The 27,183-nt window shown below is 36.0% G+C and overlaps 1 protein-coding gene across 3 annotated transcripts in view; it reads right to left on the bottom strand.

Annotated features, from left to right (window-relative positions):
• Positions 1 to 27,183, bottom strand: part of PLCE1 (phospholipase C epsilon 1) — a 161,125-nt gene that overhangs the window by 111,072 nt on the left and 22,870 nt on the right. For all 3 annotated transcript variants that reach the window (XM_075758259.1, XM_075758262.1, XM_075758261.1), the window contains exon 2: positions 21,943 to 23,530. In XM_075758259.1, coding sequence (XP_075614374.1) covers positions 21,943 to 23,124 — 1,182 coding nt within the window. In that variant the 5' untranslated portion in view covers positions 23,125 to 23,530. The remainder of the gene's footprint in view (positions 1 to 21,942; positions 23,531 to 27,183) is intronic.

The raw sequence follows: 27,183 nt of genomic DNA, 5'->3' as shown, positions 1-27,183 counted from the left end.
AGCAGCTCTAGAATCTGTAGCTTTACCTACATGTTACATGCTCCTAAGGTTCACCCTCTTTCGTAGCTGCTACTCTACAACTGCTGCAAAAGTATTCTTTGAAAATTTAGAACAAAGCACCTGAACAAAAGATATAATTTGAACTGAAAACTCCTGAAGCCCATAATAAAAACTTCACTCTAAGTGCCTATGACCATGTCATTATCCAAATAGTGTGCACCCTGATACCATCTAGTACAGAAACTGCTTTAGTCTTTTAAGCTTCTTTAATGTGCAGCATGATCCACTATGCAAAGAAATACTTCAAGACAGCCAATCTGTTCTTGGCAGTCCCAACAAAACAAAAATCTAACAGATTTGTTCAAATACAATTGTAAGTGCACTTCTGGCAGATAAACAATGAAATTCTCTTTCCTCTTTGGGGACTTCGGGCTTTCGCAAAGAACAAAACACTATCTAAATTCCATGTATAGTTTGGTAATGCTCTTTATCAGTTGAATTTAAGATCATCATGTCCCCATGGTCCTGAAGACATTTTCTACACAAACAGGCTTGTTGAACTAACTAAATTCACAGCACCCTAAAGTGCCTTCCTATACCAAAAAAGAAAAAAGAAAAAAAAAAAAAAGAAAAAGAAAAAAAAGGAAAGACTGGAAGAAGGAAGCTGACGAGTCTACATTCATTTAAGTTTTCAGGCCTGAGCTGTTTCTAAGATCTCATCAGGAACTCCAAGTATTGCATGCAGCACACAAGGTAGGCACCCACATGCCTAAACCAGTCAGGAGTCGGGCATCGGTAAGACATCCTTGCTCTCTTCATCTTAGCACAAGGTTAGCAAGAAAACCAAATACACTTTTCATGTATTTTTCAGTTCAACAACATAAGGACCTAATAGCATGAGAAGATTTACAAGAGATTCCACTCATCTGTGGAATCCAACAGATGAACAACGTTGTTCCCTCCAACCCACATCAACAGCTTTTTTGTTATTTGTTGTTCTTCCAGTCCAAGGAAGAAAAGCTATGTTTTCTCAACAATGTCAAGGAATTTTAGGTAAACAAACCACTGCAAAATGCCTGAGGGATGACAGTTCAGAGTTTATTGTACCAGCACAAGACATAAATGGTGCAACCTGCTTTTGCAGAACATGACATTCTCCCCAGCTGCAGGATTTTCTTGACCAAAAGGTGAAGGTGCACTATTACTCAGCTTTGTTCTCCTTCCAAAGAGGACAAACCATTTCTGCAGAAGACTAACTATATGACCTCTTAATTAAGAGCCTGTCAATTCTAAAACAGTTTTAATTTCACAGTGACCTTCTTTCACACTGCAAAGAGCAGAAAATTTGTGTTACAGCATGGAAGTAAACTCTGTATTTCCTACAAATCTTTAAATCGTATCTCATTATCTTTCTACTTCTCTGTATGAATGGAACTTGAGAGAGCAAGTATCTGCAAGGAATTGTATTACAGTGGAGAGGGGAGGAAAAAAAAGGAAGAAAAAAAAAGGAAAGAAAGGAAAATAAAGACAACATCCAACATATCCTCTTTGGTCTGCTTGCCAAGTCTATCCTGAAGCAGAAAAACCCAGATGCAGAACTTCGGTGTTACAAGTTCTCCCACGCACCTTTCATGACATTTGTCCGTATAGGTTTGTTCTAAAGGGTTTTAGCTTCTTAGACATTTTAAAACCTGTGTCTATACCAAGACATGCATTTGCAATACGTTAAGTACTCCAGTCCTTTCACTGAGAAAGCGTGAGCTATGTTTTAAGCTACAGTAACTTACGATTTTCATCACAAATATTCTGTATGACTTGATCCAAACCATCCCTGGAAAGCTTCTCCTCGGTGAAAGGAGAAAAACATTCCCATGAAAAATTATTTCCTCCAAGAACGTAAATGTGAACTCTCCAGCTCATAAAATTATTGGTAAAAAGGAAGACAAAAATTCAGGAGACCATTTTAGAGGAATTCAGAAAAACACACTGAAGCCTAGCTTGCACTTTTTATACCTGACAAAGACCAACTGGAAAGTCGTGCAATAAGCCTTGCCAGAAATGTCCATCGCTAAAGACCTTAGCATTTTCTTTCCTGTATATTTCCTAATTTATTAAGTTTATTGAAAACTGAATAGTATCAAGTGGGTGAATTTTTCTCTTACTTTTCAAAACACCCAGGAGGAAGGAAAACTATACCCCAAAATCATAGAATCATAGCATCATAGTATGGTTTGGGTTGGAAGGGACCTTAAAGATCCTCTAGTTCCAACTCCAATTCAGTACATTTAGAAACACAGCAGTAGAGCGAATAAGTATTTAAATAACATTGCCAAAATAAGAACTATTCAGAGGGAGAGTCTGACGGAAAATCTGTAATTTCTCACTTCCAGTATCTCCTGCTTCACTGAACAACTCTCCTTCACCTGCCACAATTACAACACTAGACAAACCTTTGCCTGACCTTTCCAACGTATTACCTACCACTTTCCATGAATTGGGTAAAGATAAATTGGTGTGTGAATCAGTCAGTCTGAGTTTTGTGCACAAACTCAGATTTTTCTGAGGAGGTAAAAATATACAACAATCCTGTTATCTTAATAATTATACATAAAATTAACAAAGAATCAACACTGCTAAAACTTTATACACATAATGTAACTGGGAGATATAAAGAAAAAATTATAATGCCAACTTTCTTCATAAGAGGTCTGAAAATACATCTAATTCTAAAAAATTAGAAAGATGATCAGAATGATTTTCTAAAATAGTATCTACAAAGCTCGCATGTTCCTAAGTTTTTGGCAACTTATTTTTCGCATCCTCTAGATCAGTATTTGTAGTTGGAAGATTTTAATTCTAAATTTCTATTAAAAAAAAAGTTGCCAGAAGAAGCTGCCTACTGGACAGCTATGGATATTAGCAAACAGCATTTTCTTTCACTCAGACAATGCAAAAATACCAGACTGTGACTCTAAGTTTTACAGTCTGACAGTGTTAAACATCATATGATAACAGAACATTTTTAACCCAGCCAGGAGTACTCTTCAAAAGTGCACAGAGGGAACCAGTATCAAAACGATAATATTCTTAAATACAAATGCAAACTTTCTATCAACCTAATTTGTATTCTTCTGAGCTAAATGGCTTTTAGAAAGCTGCTATTCTTTGCGAACTTCAAAACTGGAGCTACTCTAATGATTTCTTTTGGCCAGATCAGAAAACACAGCTACATAGTGTGTTTAATAGTTAAGATTTTCATCTGATTCCACCTACTGGTAGGAAAATTGTATTCTATGGCCATGACAATGGTACAAACAAGCAAAAAAGCTTTGCCCACAACCATATTCAATTAGTAGAAAGTAAAATGGGCAATCAGATTTTTCCAATCAAGGAATCTGATATCCAACATTTAGAAATCTGCTAGTGAAGACTTTGAGTGATATTCCAACGTTTTTTGTAATTCACAGGCTGTATTGAGGCTTGACTAACTTTTTGTAAACATTTTGACTTTAAAGCCTAAACTTGTTTGAAATGCATAGCAGTTAAGATTGAAAAAAAGTTTTTAAATTTTTCTTTTATACAATCTTAGTGTTTGCACTGTTATTTACATTAAAAAAAAAAAAGTTTCTTTTCATCATTTTGCCAAGAGCAACATTTTCATAAATACATATATTTGAAAAACATTTTAAAATCTACGTGGACACAGAGGACATTGTAAGCAACAAAACAAATTGAATAATTCTTTTATATTCAGATAATTTGCTCAGAATATTTTTTGTTGTTGTTTATATTTGTATAAACATAACTGTCATGACATAAGACTATCCAAACGAAAATATCATCTCTGTTCAAGCCATATAAGCACAAAAAGCCAGGGAGGTTGGCTCCATGATGGGCAAATTCACCTCAGGAAAAGATTATTTTGGCTGGTTCATAGAAGAAAGTCAGCAAAACACCAAACCCCAATTTTAAAGTTGTGAGGATTCCCAAACTGGTAAAGGGAGGGGAAAATCTCAGAAAAGTAAGGTTTGACATATACATCACGGACCTTATTCTTTTAAATAAAAAGTGGGATCTAGACTAATTGACCTACAATGATATCATCAAGCCTGTGAAAAGACCTAACTCTTCTGCTTGGTCCCATAGGATAGAAAAAGACCTGCCTCCCTAACTGTGCTCTTAAGTTGGAAATGAAAAGAAGAAAATGTCTGCCCAGCTTTTCAATGAGGAGGGCTTCACCACAAACTGCCTGAAGAAATCTCTGAATACCTTTAAAATACCATAAAAACACTTCCCTCCCCCCACTAAACATTGAAAAAAAAGGGGGGGGGGGGGGGGGGGGGCTAGACATGTTTTCCTAATCTCTTGACTTGTTTTGGTCCAGAATTCCCTCATATTTCTCCTTTGGCTGAACATCACTCAATCAGATTGGATTTTTTTTTTTTTTTTAATATAATATGGTAGGAAACATTCAGCATTTCATGGGAAGACAACAGCAGCATGTGGAAAATGCTTAAAAAATTGATGGGACAGGATCTTTTCAAAGCAACTTTAGACACCAGTGTTTGTTGAACCTTTTGAAGTGCTGTGAGCTTTTTGAGGCTAAATAATCATATAAAACATTTTAGACACAGTAAGATTCATAGCACAAACCTGGTAATTTACTCCCAATGTAGCATATGTATGCTTCTGAAAGAATACAGGACTATATGGACAAGTATAAACATGTAGCCATTTTAGCAAAGCTCTACTGAACTTGTGCTTCCCGACCAGTGAAAGAGTTAAAAGAGGGTGAGCTTGCACATGCTGTTCCTTCATGAAATATTCGACATAGAGAAGTGCCAAAGCAGCTTAGTTCAGAAAGAAGCTTTGTTTTACTATGGTGCAAAAACATTTCAACTGTAATTTTTGCAAATAAAGTGAACATTTTTTCTTCTGGATTTTTCATAGTTATTTATCTTTGAATGCTGAGAAATAAATTAGTTACAAGAGTAACAACAGAGTCATGAAGTTTGGAGTCACATATAATAAGTCTGTTGAGACTACTGTAAGTAAATTTACTGTCAAGAAGAATCTTTTTAAATACTTCTAAAGTAGCCAGTTACTCCCAGTAATAAAACAAACCATGAATGTTTCCATGTGCAACTAAATCTCCATCTTGTTTGTACACCATGACTGAACTAATAAACCTTCAGAGCTGGGAATGTGGTACAGCACCGTGCAGACACCTGAACTAGCTCTGTGAAATCAGGAGCATGTGGAAGCAGTAGCATTATCTGTTTTTTCCATTGTGTTGTATTTCAGCTCTCATCTTGCCACTACATTAGCTAATGGAACGATGACATAACATGGTGATGACAATTCCATTTCACACATTGATTATAACGTATTTGAATAATTCATTCCTTTTCAGACTATAAGCACAAACTTGCTTTTATTTGATCCAATCTGTAGTAAATCACAGTATGAAAAATATTCTGAAGTATTTTTTCTTTTCTATTATGTTGTGAATAAGTTTAGAAACAATAAATTTAGTATATTAGGTTTGACAGTCTAAAGAAAAAATGAGGGAGCTGCAGTGTCAGTCTTCCAGTAGATAAAAGGATGTTAGATTCCCTCCACGTCCATTCCTCCAAAAGAGCAAAAAATAAAAACTGTCCACCAACAGAACAGAAATTCTCTATCAGAATCAATACACACTGACTGCCCACTTGTTACCTATGCTATGTCTACTCCGTAAACTATCCTGAAATGTATATCCTGAAGTCATGCACCCTTGCACTGTTGCGTGAAAAGAAAAATATTTAACACTGGCCACACTCTTTACTGTATCTGACTAATCTAGGTTTTTAAAATACCTAAGTCACGTCTACATTCACACCTACAAGCAGTCTAACATTTTTAAAAGCAGAGCTTTCTGTACAAAATGGTGCTTGATGAAACCATGCCCCAAATGGCTGGAAAAAGCAATTCTGACCTGCAGGCAAAGGAACCTGAAAGCTGCTGTATGATGTGAGCCTACAGGCTCTGAAAGGATACTCCAGTCTCACCTACCTCATTGGTGCAGACGTAGAGCAATATCCAGTCTTTCTGCAAAGACCATGTCAAACAGATCATAATTCACAATAAGCCAGAGGCTTGAGGTGTATCAGAGATCTTAGACTAATTGGCACACATTTTTAAACATTTAGAATTAATATTTGAAGTGGGGGGAAATGGGTACTTTTCCATTTGAGTTTGGGGATTTTTATTCCAAGCATTCAGTTCACTAATCATACACCAAAGCCAAGTTTGGAATTTCATTTTGTCTTGAATTCAGAATTCAGTTTTCACATTTTTTCCCCTTTACTTCTGACTAAAGAAATATCCACCAATGCCAATTAAAAGTGACAGTGGAGCATAGAACAGAAATTGACTTAAAACCTTAATAGAAGCTGCTTGTTAAATATATCAAGATTATCAATAAAACTGTATGAATAATTCTGTCCACCAGATGGCATATGCCTCACATTTTGCTTCAAATATAGTCAAACTTCAGTGACATGAGTGAAGATCAGACTTTTCCTGTTTCTTTTTCTTCTAATGTACAAATTTCAATACTAGTTTAGAATTTACACAGTTTCAACAAATGAACAGGTATATGCTCTAATCAAGGTATGGAAAAAAGAATTAATTTCTACTTACAATGCACATAGTCATCTATGAGCTGTTTTAAAACCTTAGCATTTTCTCTCCTAGCAAGGAGATGCTAATACAGTTCTACCAGGAAAGTTATAACTGTAAAACTATCCTTGCAGAGATTTGGTCAGTATAGCACTACAGTTTGTCCAGGTTCTCTAATGAAGTTGTATTGTCAACGGACTGCAGCAAGACAAAGATTTTATCATTATGGGTATCGTATCAGATATTCACAGTTACTTATGTGGCCCAAATTTTCAAATGGGACTCCTAAAATCGAACCTGTAAATCCCTAAGACTTCTAAATGTTGCTGGTCTGATTATGAGAAATACAAGGCATGCAGCATCTCTAAAATCATGATAGTTTTATCCAGTAGACGAATAATGAATTTTTGATGTCTAATTTAAATGCCTGTATTCAAAAAAAGTTACAGCCAAAATTTTTAAATATTACTAAAGTGTGAATTCTACCTTCAAAAAAGTATAATGAGATTTACTGTATAAACGAAGCTTTCTCACATTGTCTCCCTCCTGTTTTGGGTGATCAGCTCTGCTAAAGAATACTTCAAACCTCCATGCTTTCTTTGACTACTGTCAGTCAGTTCATTTGCTTCTGTCCATGGTATTTGGCTCAGACAAAGGCACCATGTCAGACATCATGTCAACAGCTGGTTGGACAGTCACAACTTGCAACAATTAGCAAACAGGCCAGCCTTTGAACCAGGGATCTACAAACTCTCACGGTCCTAGAGTTATTTGATACAAGCAAGTCCTATGATCGAACTAGACTCAGGCAGGAAACACAAGAATGAACGGTGTACAAGAAATTCTTTCTTACCTAGGTCTTGTGTTAATAAACGCAGAGTATCAACAGCTGAACCATGTGTGTTTACAGATATATTAATAAGGAAAACCCCTAACTACAGAAGACCAGATGAAAGAGAAAATCAGGTAATGTTCTTCAATAAGCAGATGTCTTGTGCTAGAGGAAAAACTTGTATTAGCGACTTGCTTATAGTGCTTGCTTATACAATGTAAGTTAAAAATGAGAAAAGTACAAAAATTAAAACTGGAGAATGTTCAGTGGCAACAACACTGCCATCTTACCAAAAAAACCGTGGTTTTCAAATTTCCAGTTAATAAGTTGTCAGTGCTTAATCTATTTTTAATTTTATGGACCTTTCTTCTTGGAAAAAAAATCATGAGGCAAACATCTAGAAGAAAAAAGGATATGGCTTTCAATGTTACACAATAATGATTAATCTATTCTAGACAAATACACCCCAAACTACTTATTCTCCCACACTGTAACCTTGACTATTCGTTAAGAAGTTGTTTCCCAGTCTTAAGGGATTTTGAAGACATTAATCTCTTAACATTTTGACCTAACAACATGGCAAAGGTTTTTTCAAAAAAATATTTGTTTTACTATCCTGCAGGGATTCTGTGCCTTCCAGCCCCTGCTCACCAAGCAGCTGCAGCTACTCCAGATCCCTGGTACAGCTGTAGGATTCCCTCCCAAACAGCTGGAGCTGACAAAGGCACAAACAGCACAGACAGAAGCTCTAGGATGTGATTCAGGAGAAGCCTAACAAATAAGCAACTCAGATATGCTAACAGGAGGAACAGAGTTTCCCCCCCCCGCCCCGCCCTTTAAATCTGGACATAACGTGGTGGATGTGGAGGGGGTGTGAGCCCTGCGATAACTCTTCCCAGGTCAGCAAGGTTTCAGTAAACCACAGTTTTAGTGGGGTTGGACCCTGGACTTAAATGCCCTCAGGCTACTCACAGTGTTGAAAGAAATCAGCATGCCTAACAAGAGGACCAGTGCCAAGAAGGCAGCAGGTTAAGATCTGAAGTTGAAAGCTATCTGCACTGCAGGTTGTAGGGCAGAGGAGAGGGAGGCAATGAAACAGGAAAATATGGACCTGGCTGGGGCAGAGGCATGAGTTAGACTACAGGACGATGACACAATGCTTATGGGGCTTTTCATTTTAATTTTTTTTTTTTTAATTATATTTCATGTCAATTTTTCTTCTGTTCTCCATAAAATGAAACCAACTTATGGTCTAGATTGTCTTAGATTTGGCCTAACACAGTATTTATGAACAGAACATGAAGCAAATAATCTCATCTCAGTCAAAAACTACAAAATTTGATCCAGTCAAATCATGGACTCAGTCATGGGTTTCCAAGCTGTGGTGCACATGCTGTTAATGATACACAAACATCACCTAAGCAACCAAACAACTCTTCTTGCATGTGCTCATGTAAAGTACTGCTGCTACCATCATAATGGTAATATATGAGCAATATAAATTTGGGAGCTCTGCCCCTCCTCTTTGGGAGAGAGGTGGAATTCCTTAAGCCTCTGTCTGGAAAGCATGGACACTCAAGATATCAATGGCAGCGTTGAACTTTCTGATCTGCCTCATTTTAGTCTTCCAAGAAACTTTGTTATTCTAACCTTTCCAAAATTAAGTTTCATTCATTATTTAATTTCATTTGCTGCCCAGATAAGAATTTGAAACTTATTTTTATCAAAAGGCAGTAACTCTGCTTGCAGATTTGAATTTTACAAACCAACAACTATTTTTAAAAAGCATGTTATTTTCATCAGATACTTTCCATAGAAGAAAATACTACCGGAAAAAAAACCCCAACTGTAAAACATCATCTAGTGAAAAACCCAAGAATCTAGCAAAACAGCCCAACTACTGAGCCTTGCCACACATGCTTGGCCTTGTCACACAGTCTTGACAGAGTGCCTCAGTTCATAATAGTTCAGAAATCTAATGATGACTAACCATCTCTCTCCAAATTCTTTTAACTTTCTTTATATTTCTACTTGAAAGTGCAACCTTTGTACATAACCATCACGACAGTACTAGCACTGGTTTACATATGTCTTAGTTCCACAGAAAAACAGCAAAACCTTTAGTTCTAGTTAGATTTGGAAATAAGATTTTGTTGTCGTTTTTTTTGCTCTCTACATTTTTAAAGTTCCAAAACTCAAAGAACTCTTTGTCAACTATCTCTTTTATTTTCCTTCCAAGTCTTTCATAGAACACTGGCTCCTTTTCACTAGTTCTTTCAGTTAACTACCCTTCATATCTCATTAGCAAATTCTGCCCAGTACTGTTAAATCAATTTCCATTTCTTTTACTTAATGAAAAAGGGGTTTTTTTAGTTTTTTGTTCTCTTGGATCCACTGAGTCACAACCACATGGGTATTTCCTGAGAATCTGCTTTCATCTTGGCTGTTGTTTTCCTTGTCTTTCTTTGCAGACTGGAGAAATTTAAATTAAGCAAGGATCAGAGAAATCTGGTCATCAATGCCTAATATTAATACTAACTAGCAAATACTTCTTTTTCCTGCTGAGTACAATAGGAAAAAAGTTACAAATGTACTATTCTCTATGATAGTTTGATGAAATGGACAAAAATACCAGCTCTTTTGGAAAGCCACTTTCAGCCTAAAAGTGTACTGCTACAACTATGCACATATCAATCATGCAACATGAAGTTTAAATGCTATTTACTAACCTTCACGTGAAAAAAAAAAAAAAATCCCCAAAAAGAATGTGGAAAGGAAGAAGACCAAAAAAAGCTAAAACCAAAATATGATAGCTATAAATGGCACAGATGCCACATGTAAATTTGTATTTCAAGAAAGCTGGACATAAGGCTAATAGAAGCAGGAGTGCCCATTAAGACTGCACAATTGCATGAAGAAAGAATTTCAGTCTTAACTACTAGACTTGGCTAAAGAGTAGATTGTGAATACTATGAAAAAAAATACTATCTAGTAGTAGAGAACTAAAGGGAAATATATTGGGAAGTTTGCTCTCTATATAAGACTGGAGGATAAAGGAGGGTTCATAAAGACCACCAGTCTGGCGAATACTAAGCAAGCTGAAGGTAAGTTCAAGAATGGCATTAGGGAACAAGAACAGACAGCTATTGATAGGCTTGAAGTAAACTAGTTAGGAGTAGTTACAAAAATCTAGAGTTTTCAAGGCAGGGAGGGGAACACTTCTCCTTTCCCTTCAAAGAATTTAACGAGAAACCTCATGGAGACTTCCAAGATCAGGAAGCCTAGAAAGAGAGAGCAGATCTTGGAGTCATCCACCAAAAGGAACCTGGGGACAAGGAGCCTGGAAAAGCCACAGGGAAATGAAGATAATGCAAGCTGCAAGGGTGAGTCTTTTTCAAACAGCAACAGCTGGACCATACCCTGAGGTAAATACTATTAAGGCTGGTATTTGTAGAAGTCTTCAGGGCCCTAAAAATGGTATGGGATAAATGTATAAAGATAAAAAAATAGTTGAGGGATACAGCGCCTTGTCCAGGGGAGCAAATGCATGCTCTAAGGTTTTGGAGCTGGGAACTTTGCCACAGACAAAACCCCAGCTCTTCCTCTGCTACTCGGTGATAAGAAACTCAGTGACCTAACAGGTAAGGAATATTTAAAGCCCTCCATCCACAGAGGATCACTGGCCATGGCAGTTGATATGTTATCAACTGTCTCTGTGTGCTTTTCTATCATGCCAGAGGGTGCAGACTAAATAAGATCTGACCACTTAGGTCACAGGGAGGACTAAAGCAGAGAAAGGGACAGGCGATGCTGGATTCCACAGAACACCCTGCTCATCCCTGCTAGGATAAAAAAAGAAGGGGCAACAAGTGATCCTTTCACAATCCTACATAGTGACAACCTCAATTATGAAGACAGAGGGCAATATTTTCATTACTATCTATGTAAACACATTTCGGGTTAGTAAATAACTCATTTAAAGGTCCTGAAGAAAGGTATCTGAAGCCAGGACAAAATGCAGCTGCTATCTGTGTGGATGTGGAGTAAGTTCACCATGAACAAAAAGAAACAAAGCGTACTGCACAAGACAGCCCTAACAAACAGGTAATACATCAACTCTTCCCCATCTTCCCTGGTAAACCTGCCCTGCTTTATTCTGCAAAAATACATATACAAACTCAGTTCTAAAATTCCAAAATAGTTTGTATGATTACAAAAATGAACATAACCTAACAGGGTTGAGGGGGTGGGGGATGATTGAACAGGACAAATATGATGTAATGGTCATTATGTAGATCATAGATCAGATAAATCAAATTATCCTCATATGAACACAAAAACTTGGAACTGCTTTAATAATTCCATCACACACACCCAAATTCCCCACATAAAGCTTCACCCTGGTGTTTCCGATGCTAGATTAATTTTCATCTATTGAAAGGGCTACCTGTGTAGCAAAAGCTTTGTAATCTATGAAAGATCTAGGTACAGCAAACAATACTTCTTCTGAATTTCACCATAACTTCACTTGTAATGGTGTCCAACTTACTTGTTTTAATCCTCCATCATTTTATAAAGGTAATTTTAATTCTGAAACAAACCATCGATGCATTTATCTCCTCAGCAGCTAAACCACTGGGAGGAAAAACAGGAAACAGCTGCTCAAGGCTAAAGTGTGATGAGAAAAGTGTTCAAAAAAAAAAAAAATTACTCAAAACTGGTCATCATTTACAAAGGCTGGATTTGCAGTCTTTCCAAACCAATGGCAAAGAAACACTGTGCAAGCTAAACTAAATATGCAATGATTCATAAATGCCTGCTAAAGATGAAAGACTGAAGAACTTTGTTGCTCAAAGGAAGCACTCAAATTATCATAAAAGTCCATCTCCAACCTGTTGGTTAAAGGAAAAAAACAAAAACAAAAAACCAAAAAAACTTTATTTCTGGACTGCTAGAGGATAAGAAAATTAATACACCGCTGTTTTAAATACGATCTATGTTATATTTCCTGCTTGTTGATAACCTCTACTTATCTTTTCTACAGCCTCAACCTGCTGAGTGACTTGGTGTTAACAGACCAAAACCTCCTTTATGCTAATTGCAAATCACTAGACAACAATGAAATCTTCACATAGGAAAAAGATATTGCACTCCTGTGGTTCGCCCTGACTGCATTTTAAGTAAGGTAAATTTCAAAAGGACATGTAGGTGGGCCAGAACACAAGTTAATTTCATAAAAGGGAAATAGTCTGAGCCTTCACGAAATAATTTTTTCCCTTTAAAATATATACATTTACACATACAAATCACCTAGTGAAATCCCAAGATTGTGAACAACAGACAGGATGTCCAATGTTATGGTTCCCATGGCAACCATAATGTGCTTATATAAAAGTAAAATATCTTACATATGCACAGGGTCAGAACTATAACGGCCTCAAGTTTGTAGCACGATGCTCTAAGTCTGCAAAGTTACTCAAGATTAATTCCTAATATAAAACAGAGAAGATTGATGACAGTTTTCTCTCAGGGGTCTTTTTCTTGATCCAACTCACAATCACATTTAGAACAATTCTCCACAGCTCAGATACATTCTTATGGTTTTGCTGAAAGATAAACTATTCAGAATTATCATTCAGACCTTTATTCAGCCTAGAAGTATTTCAGTGTTGATTGGCTACATAGATTAAGAAAAATAACCTTGTTTTTTCTTTCATCTTATGCATATAACTCAAAAATTACCAAGTATTAACAGTTGGAACCGGTGGGAAAATATTTTTCTTTCCCTCCTCCCCACTAGAAACTTAGGATATCTCTCTTCTGCAGACTACACAGCAGCACACAGCTACCAAACCTGCTGAGATAAAAGAAAATTTAGCCACAGCATATGGAGAGTGTTTGGGAGAAGTTGATCTTCTCCAAAACCTGAGTGAGCTCACTAACAACTAACTGCTTCCAAGTCTACAGAACAGATGAGATCATCACTCATTTGTAAAACAGCTAGGACAACAGATTCAAGTCCAGAAGCAGGGCTTCCAAGCAGTGTGGTAACGTGAACACTAAATATCAGCTTAGGCAACTGAAGGGTACTGATGGAAGTTTCATATATAAAGTTAATGATCCCACCTGATATACATATTTATATAGACAATATTTTTAGTTTAAAACTAGAGTTTTAAAACTGCTTAATATAAGTTTGGCATATGTCTCTCTATTAAAATGTCTGACATAAAATTATGGTTCCCATGAAGCCAATAGCTCCATTTTGCACATGCTTCATTTTCTCTCTCCAAGTAACATTATCCCAATAGGAGATTTTAAATAGATTACAATATGACCAGGATTTCACCCATTCTTTAATACTTGAAGGGAATTTCTAAACAGTAAGAACTAAGACTGCTGTAACATGAAACTAGAGCAGCTAATAACACAGCCTTTGTTTTGCCCACACTTTACTATTGAAGGTCTGTATCTATTGTGATTTCTTGAAAACAATTTTTACAATGTCAGGAGAATAAAATAAAAATAATCATGAAGAGTACGTAAGAGTCACTTTTAATAATCTTAAAAGAAGCTCACATTATTTTACTGTGGATTCAAAGTCCAAATGTTGGCAACAGTCAACAGGCATTACAGATGCTGGAAAAGCTAAGGGGGAAAAAAGAAAAATCTTGTTTTTACAAGAGTTAATTAGATTATTCAGAGTCCTGCAACAAGTGCATATGTTGATTTCAAGACAAACAAACAGTTTCATTACTGCTGCACGTTCCCATACTATGGCAGCAAACTTAACTGTAGGTATCTATCTGCTAGACTAAGGAAATCTTAAGTTTTTATAAAAAGTGTTATAATTCCAGAAATGAAAAGACTCTTCTGAGCTTCATTCAAATAGGAAAACAAGAATATTATCTTTAAGAAAAAATGATCACAAGCCAATCCAACATATTTTTCTCTCTTATACTCAGCTAGGGGATTGATGACTACATCTCAAAAGTGAGCCTTCAATGTCAGTTCAAAAATTATCACATCTGGTTACAGTTCAAAATATTAAAAAAATTGGTATTTTCATACAATTTGCAGGACAATACGAGCACTGATACATTTGTTTTGCAGGTAAGGAATAGCTTCTAACTACATAATTTTCCAGTGAAATTATTAAAAGAAAAAAAACCAAAACAAGAAAGTAGTTACAAATGCCACGGATGAATGTTTATGTTTCCAGGGCTGCCCCACTTCGGACATTCCTGATGAAAGCTGTATGCTGTCACACTGCCCTGAGTCACGCTGGTTCCAACTGCTGCACTGATGTAATTAGCTTTGGTTGGTGTGGGAGCACTCTCAGAGCTCTCCTGTCCCTTGATACCCCAGCTCATATGTACTTGGACAGTACCTAACAGCTGTATTATGTGCAATTGTTATTCCCTGGTTTAAGCTGTCACCAGTTTGTCTTTTCAAACAAAGTTCTTCGTGACCAGAGGCTCATAATCATACTACATCAAACCACTTTTCACAAACAGAGAAACCAAATAGCCTCATATCTCACAGAGGATGCCTTAGATATTGTGGGAAGTATAACTTTACAGTAGAGATTTTTCCTGTAAGTTCTTCTTGAATTTTCATACCATTAAGACTTATGTCTACCAATTATTGTCAATCCAAACTTATTCCATTTTAGAAAACTTTCTTTTAAAAAGATCCTGAAAGACTGTAGAAAAACAAGATAAATCAAAACATATATGAACTCTCATCAATTCAGACTTTCATTATTCACTCACCAACAGAGTCATCTTTATACGGCACAGTTTTTATTCACTCACTCCAGAGTAAACAACCCAAACTTTTCAACACTTCATACAGGTAATGGAGATAACTTAGTTTCAACTGAGAAAGAATTCAGAAGAGTGTCCAACTCTAACACTCTAAAATGAATTCTTTAATGTGCTTCAGGGAGATTTTCTAAAACAGATTTTCATGCTGCTTTACAGTTAATGAACAGTCACTAGAAGGAAAGTCAGAAAATGTGGAAAAACTGAAGGCATAATATATTGCTTCTGCCAAGACTCCCACACCATTGGCTCTAAATACCTAAGTGTGCTCACAGCTAAAACTTATTGTTCATAATTTGGCCCAAAGTTGTTAAAGCTATGAGGCAACTACAAAATAATACAAAGTATTAAGAGATTTATCTCTAACTCTATCACACATTATGGTAACAAAACTGACTACTTCTACAGACAGAGGATAAATCTTCTATTTTTAAAGCTAGCCCTTAAAACTGGAGTAACTCAACCCAAAGCAAATATAAGTATAGAGCTTCATTTAACAAAGTTAAATTTATTTTTACAGCACTTACTGAAGGGAAAACATAATTTCATGCCTATTTGGCTTCTCTTTCGCTTCCCTGATTTTTTTCCAAACAGTCAATTTTGCTCATAAACTTTTTTCTTTAAACAAAAGATTGCAACTCTTATGCAAAAAACCCAAGAAACACAAGGTCCAGGTAGAACAAAAACCAGCTCATCCATACCTACCAATTGCTTTAACATATTAATATAAACCTTTATGTCTAAAAACATGCCAACATTAGTAACAGGCAAAACACTCATGCACAGTCAGATAAAAAAAATTGTTAGTGGAGGAGAACCCCAACCACTTACAGATTATTTGCTTTATGTCATTTTTTCCTGTAACTTCCTTTCAGCAAGTTGGACTAGAAATTTTATTTCAAAGTGGAAAACAAACAAACAAAAAAAAAAAAACTCAACCCCCAAATCTGTCTGTAATCTGCAATATAGATTCACAAACTATCTTTTCTTTTTAAATAAAAGTACAAGTATAGCATAAAGAGCCATGTTACACTTTAGGTATGCATGCAAAACTGGGTGGGAAGAGAGTAAAAATCCATTTAAAGAATTCCATATTTTTAAATATGGAACAAGAAGGAAAACTTTGTGGGAAAACCACATAAAACTAACGGAAAGGTGATATCACAGCAAATCTAGACCTGAAATTCCTACAGAAACAATTTAAAAGAACCTAGAAGCAAAAGCCAGTAACAATTTAATTTTTTAGGCTGCTTCATGGGTTGTGACTCTCACAGAGTTTGGCAAAATAACTTCACTAGTAAGACTCCTATTGCCAGGTGATTTCGTGTGGCCACTCCAAGCAGCTTTGTGTCTGTTCTACCAAATCATATCAGTCATCTGAGTGAAACAGCACTTAGACAAGGACTCTCATGCTGCTTATTGTTATCATTAGCACAGAGGGTTAGTCTGATGCTTTCAAGTTTTTGTTTCACTTCTTAAGAATCAACACTGGAAAAGTATATCTTCCAACATACTACTAAATAAAAAAGAGGGTTATACTATTCATTCTGACCAAATATTGACAATAAAAGGTTACAATTAACCTGACACCAAAAATTGTGCTTCTGAACACACAGCATAACTAACCCTTCCTTTGTTCCTAAACATAAGACTGTGTTAGCATTTGATGTAAAGTGTTCCTGGACTTAGTTAGGTTGTCAAAACAGTCAAAGCAGATGTTATTTTCCATGACTGATAGTGAAATACTCAACCTATATTTTCAGAAATGCCAGAAGAGCATGCAACATAAAGATATGCTGACTAGAGCTGTAGATACACCTCGGGGGGAGGGGGGGGGGGGGGACAGGACACAGAGGAAATCAAGCTCTCTATAGGTTGAGATTTAAAATCAACATCTATGTTAATTACAAAATATTAATTTTTATTCTGAATGTATTCAGAATTAATAATAAATTCTAAACAAAAAAACAATAATCAGACAAATACTACCTATTAAACAGAAAACTACTTGTGCCTGGCTCTGTTTCTTTAAAAAATATTATCCTAGATGACTATTTTAGATATCACGTTAATAAAATGAGATAGTAAAAATTTACCTCCAAATCTTTTCTCTCTCCTTAACCGTTTGTTAACGGATGTCACCAACTGACTACAGCTCAACTTTATGAAAATCAAGAAATCTTTATATGTCTCCCTACATTAACCATCCATAATCAAAAATCCCTGCATTACATTGATTTTACACATGAATTATAAAAACACTATGGACGCTATACGGAAAAAATACCCAATGTTAACACATGCTGAACTACTATACCAAATCATTACATTAACTATGAAACACTCCTACAAGATAAATCTGTAACATAATGATTATTATATCTCAAAAACAGATGTGAGGGCAATAAAGTTTTTTTTTTTAATTGTTGCCTTATTAGTATTTGGCATTTCAGTAGCACCTTGGCAGCTATGAAGAGTGGAAGACATGTTAGTGTGCAAACGTCTATCTGAGCAGAGTTAAGCAAGCCAGCAGAATTCTTGCTTCTTAAAGCTCAAACTACTGGCATCAGGAATGTAATGACACAGCAAAGATGGTACTGACGCCCACAAAATAAGCTTAACTAAAGAATTCAGCTATTATGCCTTGCAACTATGTTGTTAGAGCTGTCACCTGGAAATCTTGAGGTCACTTACCTTGTTTGAGAGAATCACCCTGTGGTAGTCTAGTAAGCTTCTCAAATTTAGTATCTTAACAGTAGACCTGGCTACTTTTGTCGTATTACATTATTATTATTGCAGAAACACCATCAGATCAGGAAAAAAAAGCAGTGTACTTCAGCACTATAAGCCTAACATCTCACAGCACAGGTGGTTCAATGATTCCAGAAACTCTGACTTTTGTAATTAGTCAGATTGCTAATATGATGCAGCTGAGCTGAACCCAAGTAGCAGATACATTGTGCCAGGCCAAGCAAAGCCAACACCAAAGCTTGCACTCTCATTTTTGTTCTTGTGACAAATTCTTTGCATTTGCAACATCTTTAATATGTACCCACGTGAGGAGCTTCCACTGTTGCAACGCAGGCAAGCAGATTTCTCATGAATAGACAAAACAGCCATGTTACATCCATCTGATAAGGGTAAGTACTGCACTGTATATAGCTGCAAAAACTACATGTAAAATTAGAAAAAATATTAAACATAAAAATCTTCTCTCTTGGGATAGAGTCATAGAATTGTTTTGGTTGGAAAAGACCTTTCAGATCATCAAGCCCAACTGTAAACCTAACACTGCCAAGTCCACCACTAAACCATGTCCCTAAGCACCACCTCTATGTGTCTTTTAAATCCCTCCAGGGATGGTGACTCAACCACTTCCCTGGGCAGCCTGTTCCAATAATTAACAACCCTTTCGGTGAAGAAATTTTTCCTAATATCCAATTTAAACCTCCCTCAGTGCAACTGGAGGCCATTTCCTCTTGTCCTATTACTTGTTAGTTGGGAGAAGAGACCAACACCCACTTTGGTACAACCTCCCTCCTTTCAGGTAGTTGTAGAGAGCGATAAGGTCTCCCCTCAGCCTCCTTTCCTCCAGGCTAATCCACCCCAGTTCCCTCAGCTGCTCCTCATCAGACTTGTGATCTAGAGCCTTCACCAGCTTCACTGCCCTTCTTTGGTCATGCTCCAGCACCTCAATGCTCTTCTTGTACTGAGGGGCCCCAAAACTGAACACAGTACTTGAGGTGCAGCTTCTTCATACAATGCATACATTAAATCCAGAGCAAAGGAGTCTAAATCTGCATATAAAATATCTATAAATAGTAATCATATGCTACATTAAAAATACATAATTTCATGTATTTTCTATATAATTCAAAGCCTCAGTCCCACCTTCACAGGTAGGGAAAGAAAATAGAAAAAATATTCAGTAAGACAACAGTCCAGTGCCTTTCCTCTATTAGCACTAGAATTTTTATGTAAGGGATATGCACAAATGAGACCCACATTTTCCTACTTAAAACATAAAGGTCTCTATTGTTCTGTGTTACACCAGTACTGCTATGAACACTTAATTTCTCCAACTTTTTTTTCCCCTTGAAGAACAGAACTACTGTTCACTTAGCTGTTCCAAACAGAATGCATGCTCAAAGGGTGAGATAAGGGGAAAGAAAGAACAAATTACTACATTCATTTACTACTTTCTCCTTCTTCCTTTCATTAGTAGCATGAAAGCTTCCTACAAATGCTCATAATTCATTAAATTATTTTAACCCAGTGCATATGTTCAACAAGTCCATATATTTGTCACATCCACTGAGTTAATTTCTATGTTTGTGTAAAACTCATCTATAATGCTAATAAGGTAAGCCATAAACACATATAAATATCGTTGCAGAAATAATATTTGACATTAAAATAACAGAAAAATAATGCTAAGAATGCTTGATGCATATTACACATAAAAATATTAAATACAGAGGTTAGTAAGAAGAAAAATATTTTTAGTTACCATTTGGAAGAAGAAAGACTTAGAAACATGCGGTTTTAAGCTTTTTCTGACCATGAGAAAACATTCTTTGCATTGTAATTATTCAGAGTGTTTTACTGTGCCTGTCAATCTTTTGTTCATTTCTAGACAGAACTTTTCCTATTTAAATAATTATCCAGCGAGCATTTATTACATTTATTTCTGAGTTTCTATATGTACTACAAAAGAAATCTTCAAATTAAAGCCCTTACACTCCAAAATGCTATACATTCAGTATTATGCAGCAGTGGTGGAAAGTGGTGAAACAGGCATGCACATTAAAAAGCTAAAGGAACTCAAGCCAAATTCGAAATGCCTAATGAAGAAACCTAAATACATCCTTCCTTTTTCATACATATATAAATTAAATTTACACTAGATCTCAGCTACAAAAATTCTCCCTCTTCTCCCCCCAAAAAGCTGACAGTGATAATACAAAGGTACTGAGCAGATACCACGCTAGGTAAATACATGGCTCATATTCATCCCTTCATGGGAGTGTGACCACACTTCTCCAAGGGCATGTGCTGTACCAGCAAGTTTGTACTTCCACTGACTAAGATAGTGAATATCACAATAATGAACAGCACTACAAAGCTTTGCAACCTAGTACAAAAACCTGACATACACATGTTCATAGAACTCTTCAATCAACTATTCAAATGGAAAAAATACTAGTTTCTAGAAGGATATGAGGATATTAGTGGAGGGCACTATTGTCATGGAGCTCCTGAGCCACCAAGTCCAATCCTCTGTTATCACTGACAAAATTTTATATAATCCATCTCATCAATTTTACGGTTGGACTCGCTGATCTTAAAGGTCTTTTCCAACCTAAATGATTCCATGATTCTATACAAGTAAGTTTTCCTCCATTTCAGTCCTACTGAAAGGTGTTGCAGAGTCTGAGCACTAACTGCTAGAAATTTATTCTGGTTTTCAACCTACATTTATTCAGGACCAGTTTATAAGCATAGCTTATCTGACCACACTCTCCTTTACCTTGGTTATTTTCCCCTCCCTAGAATTTATTCACACATTTTAACAGACAAAAGCACACCTCCTTTTTTTTGCTAAGCTCAGTAAACATCTCTTCACTTACTCTTCTTGAAAGAGTTTCTCTTGCTGCGATCATCCTGCTGGCCTTTCTTTCTCAGTAGTCACATTTCAGATGAATCCTTGAGAATCAGTGGTCAAAAATCTCTTTTATAGATTCCATAGACAACTATTCAATTTCTACCATCACAGAAAATCTACTACTTAAAAGTAATTTATAAAGGATACACTATGTCATTTCTACAATTTATGCACTCATGATTTCATTCTAAACTTAGAATTTTTTGTATTATCTAATATAAAAGAATACAAATCAGGGCAATATCAGCACATTAATATATGTTCTTCAACTATTACTTTTTAAAAAATTATTTGCAAGTGTAGAACCATTACAAATATCAGTAACTTAGGGAAAATACTATGCTTTCTTTTTTAGAGCAACAGAAATTTTCACTGTGATCTAATACTGCCACTTATTTTATACAATTTATTCCATGGAATTATTGTATCATTAATATAGCCATCAAATATTTATATACACATATGTGCCATATATATTAAACTATGTATATCTATAATAATATATTAACACATCTGGTTTTACATATAGGTATAAATATAAATGCATATTATATACATTTTTCTATTTAATATATAAATATATACAAAATGTGTATATATTTTAATATCTGTATATAGGTACATTACATTCTTCACATACAGCTATGTATAAATATGTACCTATATACATTTTATATAGATATATATGTATATACCTACACATGTATGTATAAATTTTTTACAGATATAAAATTATACATTTTACCTCATTCCTACTTTAAACCAAAATTAATTTTAAAGGATGAGAATACATTCTTCTGAAAAGCAGTGTTGAACATGAGGTTCAATATGGTTAAGTGAAATATCCTATTCAGTGTTACTAAGTGTTTACTAGTTGAAGGCTTTTTTTGAAAAGGTCATCAGAGTATCAAAACTTTTACAAAACAAAAAAAACAAAAACACTATGAAAAGCTTACCTCATACCATAAAGACTTCTCAAGAAAGGAATTAAATTCCCATTTTATTAATGACTGAATTATATTTAGCTGTTCTGTTGTAATCCTAGAAAGCTTCAAGCCACTGCTGTTTCTCCTTTGCTCAACATAATTCCAAGCAACAGTTCCTATGTGCCCTGAAGGTAAAGTCCTAACAATCGCTCTCGTTCCAGTATAAACTGATTTTTTAACCTCTTTATCATTTTTACAGAAACGTCTTATTAATAAAGTAGAACGTTCCTTTTTGTTTTTTAAAAAATCCAACTCTTCTTCACAGTTATCATTACAGTCTTCAAAATGGCTCAGAAAGGGCTTTGAGGGCATTCTTCCAGTAAAGTTATTTCCACAGACACTGTGACCTGAGCACGCCACTTTAACCTTTCGTGGTGCTCTTTCCAGACATAAATACTTATCCCTTAAAGTATCTTCATACAACTGCTGCCCGTTTTCATTCTCACAGTTATTTGTCAACTCCATTAATCTGCAAGTGCAGGCCAGGGAACCAGTGGTGTTACCATCACCAACACTTACTGGCTGCAAGCAGTCATCCAAAATGAAGCCGTTGTGTAAACTGCACAAAGCCTTTGATATATTCCTTTCACTAGCACAATGAAAGTGAAAAAAGGCCACTTTATCAGTATCATTGCTGTCATTCTTATTTACTGCTGTCTGGCTTCTTAACGGAGGTCCATTCATTTTCAACTGAATTTCAGCAAGCATGGCTCTTTCCAGTGAGACAGGAATTCCAGTTTCCAGGCATGCCTCTCTCCCTGCTAAAGGATCACAAGATTTATACAACTGGCTGCACGGGATATTGCTCTTGTAGTTTTTCTGTACAATGTTACAGTTAATGTTAAGAAATTCCACTGAATCAGGGATGGAGCTGTTCCTCTCCCAGAAGTTTTCATTACTATTGTCATTAGTCAGTTGTTCTTCCGCCAGAGAGAATATTTTGGGCACAGAGCCCTGAAGACTTTCTTCTTCAAGTCTGTGTAAGTATGAGAGAGCATGTGTGGTTTGCCTTCCCGGACTGGCAGCATGTCTTTTTATAACACTGGTGTCCAAAGCATTTTCAGTATTCTCATCTCCAGCTGACTGAGCAGGTATCACTTTACCCTGTACCATAGAGACGAGAACAGACGCTGTCATTTCCTCAGAGGTCATCTTGACACAGTCTTTAGTTGCTGGATGTGTGTTGGGGATGGGGAGGGGTATTGTCTACCACTCCTCACACCATGATTTCAGTGTAATAAAAGATTCAGTGCTAAATAATGAGGGAACATATGGTAAAATGTACATTGACTGGGTTTTTTGAACTGGGTTTTAAAAAAAAGTAATTTTTTTAAATGTTGGGCTACTAGGCTTTCCCAGTCTTGGATTACTGGCATGAAATACAAACATTTTTAAACCAGCTTCTTATTGTGATGTAGCCATTCAGCTTGTCTCTTCCCACCGTTAATTCTTCTATCATATGTAGCACACACGCTGTTGTCTCAGGTTGTAGAAGACGACCAAACAGAATCCATGTCAAAGATGCATCTCCCCATAGGGCATCCAAAAAGTTAGTTTTCTGTAAAGAAAAGAAGAAAAATATATATATTGAACAGAATCCATGGCACAAAATCCACCATCACAACTATAACAGAAATATTTTTTTTTAATTATGTAAAGAGAAGGAACACAAAACAACAGAAGTTAATTATACTGAGACCTACAAAATTCCAAAATAGACATTTAAATCTGTCTTAAAGTCTCACTATACAATTTGGGGAAATCACAGTCATGTTTTACATATTTAAATAGCTGTCTTCACTACAGAAAGCTACATGACTGCAGAAAACTAATTCTACTGAAGCTGTAACACTGAAATTGAACATACAAGATATACACAAAGAGGAAAAAAGGAAATACCTTTTCTGTAATTTTTCTGATTCATGGCCAGGACAAGTTAAAACATTTTTAAGAACAAAATAATTTTGAAACCTACACTGTCTTTTAAAACTAATTATTTTCCTGTTCAGAACTAACTCTACCACAACTACAAAATTTTTGGTGGTATATGGGGTTCGTTTTCATTCAACTTTATGTTGTTACCATGGAAGCCTGAAGAAAACACAATATTTTTGCCAGAACTCTATGAATGAAAAAGCATGAAGGCAGAGTAGGGTAAAAGACTGAAATATTATCAATACTCTTTTTGACCACTTTACTTATAAGCCTTAAGCTAAAGAGCTAACCTCCCCTCCAACTTGGCCATTAATTCTCAGCTTCTTTCCTGCAAAAAGCCTGGTAGAAGTAAATCTTGGAATCAGAAAATAAGAAGTTACGGGTAGTTCAACAAAGGAAATAGAAGAATAAGAGAGACAGACCCAGATAAATCATAGTGAAATAAAATCAAATATACTCTTATATTTCAATTTATGGTACTGAATGTTTAAAACATTAAGTGTATTATTAAAAATGTGGAAAATGCATAAAGTTATATTAAGGCCTAAGTTTATGAAAACAGGCTAAATTCAATAGAAACAAGAAGACTTTGAAACTTCAGTAGCAAAACATATCACAAAACTGAGGCAAATCACTGGTTAGGTTCAACAACTAGATTACTGGACTGATCGATCAAATGTTGACCCAGGCACATAAGCAGAAGGGACTACCTTCTTCAATGCAGTTCATGCAGTTTAGCTAAGCATAATAATTAAATCATCTGCAGTCGATAAAACAACTAGAAATGATGGTGGAGGGGAATAAAAATCAGGAAAGCTTAATAATGAAAGTAATTTGAAGCGTAAAATCTATTTTGATACTCTTCTCAAGTAACTATCATTAACAATTTTATTTTAAATCATTTTAGAGTGTCTGCTTTCATTTTTTATTGATTACTAATCTTCACCCCAAAGTAGTTTGGGACAAATCAAAGAGTAAAACACACTCTTTAGTTAATAGGATAATCGATATGCTGTTTTCTCACACAATGCAATGCAAAAGTGTAACTGTGTAGCTAAATGTACCATTTTACTGCAGCTCATCACAAAGTAAAAACAAATTTAAGTTACATTTCGCTATACATCCATGGCTTAAAAGTTTGGGAGCCAGTGAACAGCTTGCTTTCTTCAGACAGTGACTATAGTAAATGCATGAAAAACAAAACTGATATTTAATATTTCAATTAAGATTTCCATTTCATTGGTTTAACAACAGAAGAGAGATCAGGGAGGGTCGCAAAGGAAAGTGACAGAGACAGAACAAAGAGTCACAAGTTTTACATTCTCCATGTGTTACAAAATGCATGTGCATGCCAGAGCGGCCAGAGGAGAGTGAAGATGGGAAACTCAGATCCTGTACACAAGAGAGATTTAGCACCAGAAAGGAAAATAAAAGCTACAGTTCATGGAACAGTTGCGTAGACGGATATAGCAGTAGTTGGACAGGGTGGCAGGGACAGGACTTAAACTGAGTCATGTCACCAACACAGTTCACAGAGCACCCTATAAAATACCGCGACAGCATAATGGAGAGGAGGTACAATGAGAAACCAACACCCAAGCAATTAAGTCTATATTCCCTGATAGTCCCTATATAATTAAATTGTACCCTGACATTTATTTTAGTTCCCTTTTCTTCAATCTTAAAAAAAAAACAAAAACAAAACACAAAACACCACACTTAAGCGCACACACACACACAAAAGAAGCAATTTTCTTATTCTACCATTTCCTGTCCCTCTTCCCTGTCCTCCTTCCTCTTCAAATCCCCAGATAACAGCTTATATAACTTTTTGCCACTATACACTTGAAGAAAACTGCAAGCAATCCATCTAGAGAAGTTCCCATCTAATTTCTTCTGTTAACCATTCTGTACCTTTGAATCCAAATCTACATACGATGATGCTGATCAAAGGAGAAAGATCTAGGAGGAGCTAGAAGGAGAAGCAGCTGTTTTTTTCTTGTTCTCCTAAGTTTCTTTGTTGCTATATCAACGTCATAAAAGGTATAAAACACATGTATTAGTAATACTCTTCACTACTGGTTTTTGAAAGATTTCTCTCATCTATCAAAACATCTCAGTCTACTGATTCATCTTTCCTATTTGCATCAGAAAAATTCCAGGCAATCCAATGAAAATAAAAGCCACCAAAATATATTCATAAATGTACTCCCTGCAATATTGCTAGGCCAGGAATAAACAATATTGGAATAAACAATATAAACAGATTGTCACTGCACTGGTCGTCAAATGAAATTCTTACAAAACATCACCCCACAAGACAAAAAAGACAACATCATTATGCAACTTTAACTTCACACAATGAATCTGAGATCACAAAACTGATCATGCATGTTAACTTGAATTTTTTTACATTGTTCTTTATGGAAAACTTTTTAAAAAAATCATATCACTGATTTGCTTCTGTAAACAGAAAGCTGCTAAAATCTGAGATCCATTTATAGCTGAGACTCTGTCCACAAAGCTCATTCTGACACCAGGACTGCTCCTTCCACAGTCCTCCTTCCTTCAACATCATCCTCCCACCTCTCTCTTATGCCAGTGTCTCGACACATGTCCTCCCCAAACTGTTTCTCTCAGATCTTTTTCTTTTCTCTAGAAACTTTCTCTCAAATCTTCCCTATCAGTGGTTTTGTTGGTCACCTCTTTCCTCAACTCCAGAGGTTACATGGCTGCCCATTTCTATCAGCATCACTCTTCTCTATCTATCCATGCCTATGTTTGAAATCCATCTCATCAAGAATAATGTCCGCCCAAGAAGCTTCCCGTCTATGTCCAGCTGTTCCCATCCTCTCATGATCATTGCAACGTGACAGGGAACTGATCCATCTCAAGAATTTTTTGCTCAAGTTACTTCACAACTAGATCATTTTCCCAATCCAGTTCATATATGGTTGTACTAACATGTGTGCTACAACAGCACAAGGGAGAAAGTGAGCAGTATGGGGAAGGGAGGAAAATGCTGCTTAAGTTGGTTTACGCATTTCTGCAATCTGCACATGTAATTTGATGTTTCAGCTATGTCAATCTAGCAGGCAGCTGCCACCAAAGCTAGCAGACTCACTCCTCCCCTCTCTTGATGCTCAGTCCCCTTTTTCCCCATATCATGCATCTAGAGATCATGAATCCACAAAGTTAAGTTGATTCAGCTGGCTGATTTGTCAGCAAACTATTCTTTTCATCCAAATGAACTGACTCACCTTGTGGCCACATGAT

The sequence above is a fragment of the Balearica regulorum genome, chromosome 7 (assembly GCF_011004875.1).
Source record: "Balearica regulorum gibbericeps isolate bBalReg1 chromosome 7, bBalReg1.pri, whole genome shotgun sequence".
NCBI classification, from domain to species: Eukaryota; Metazoa; Chordata; class Aves; order Gruiformes; family Gruidae; genus Balearica; species Balearica regulorum.
The sequence above is the reverse complement of the archived record's forward strand: the minus strand, read 5'-3'. Positions and strand labels throughout refer to the sequence as shown.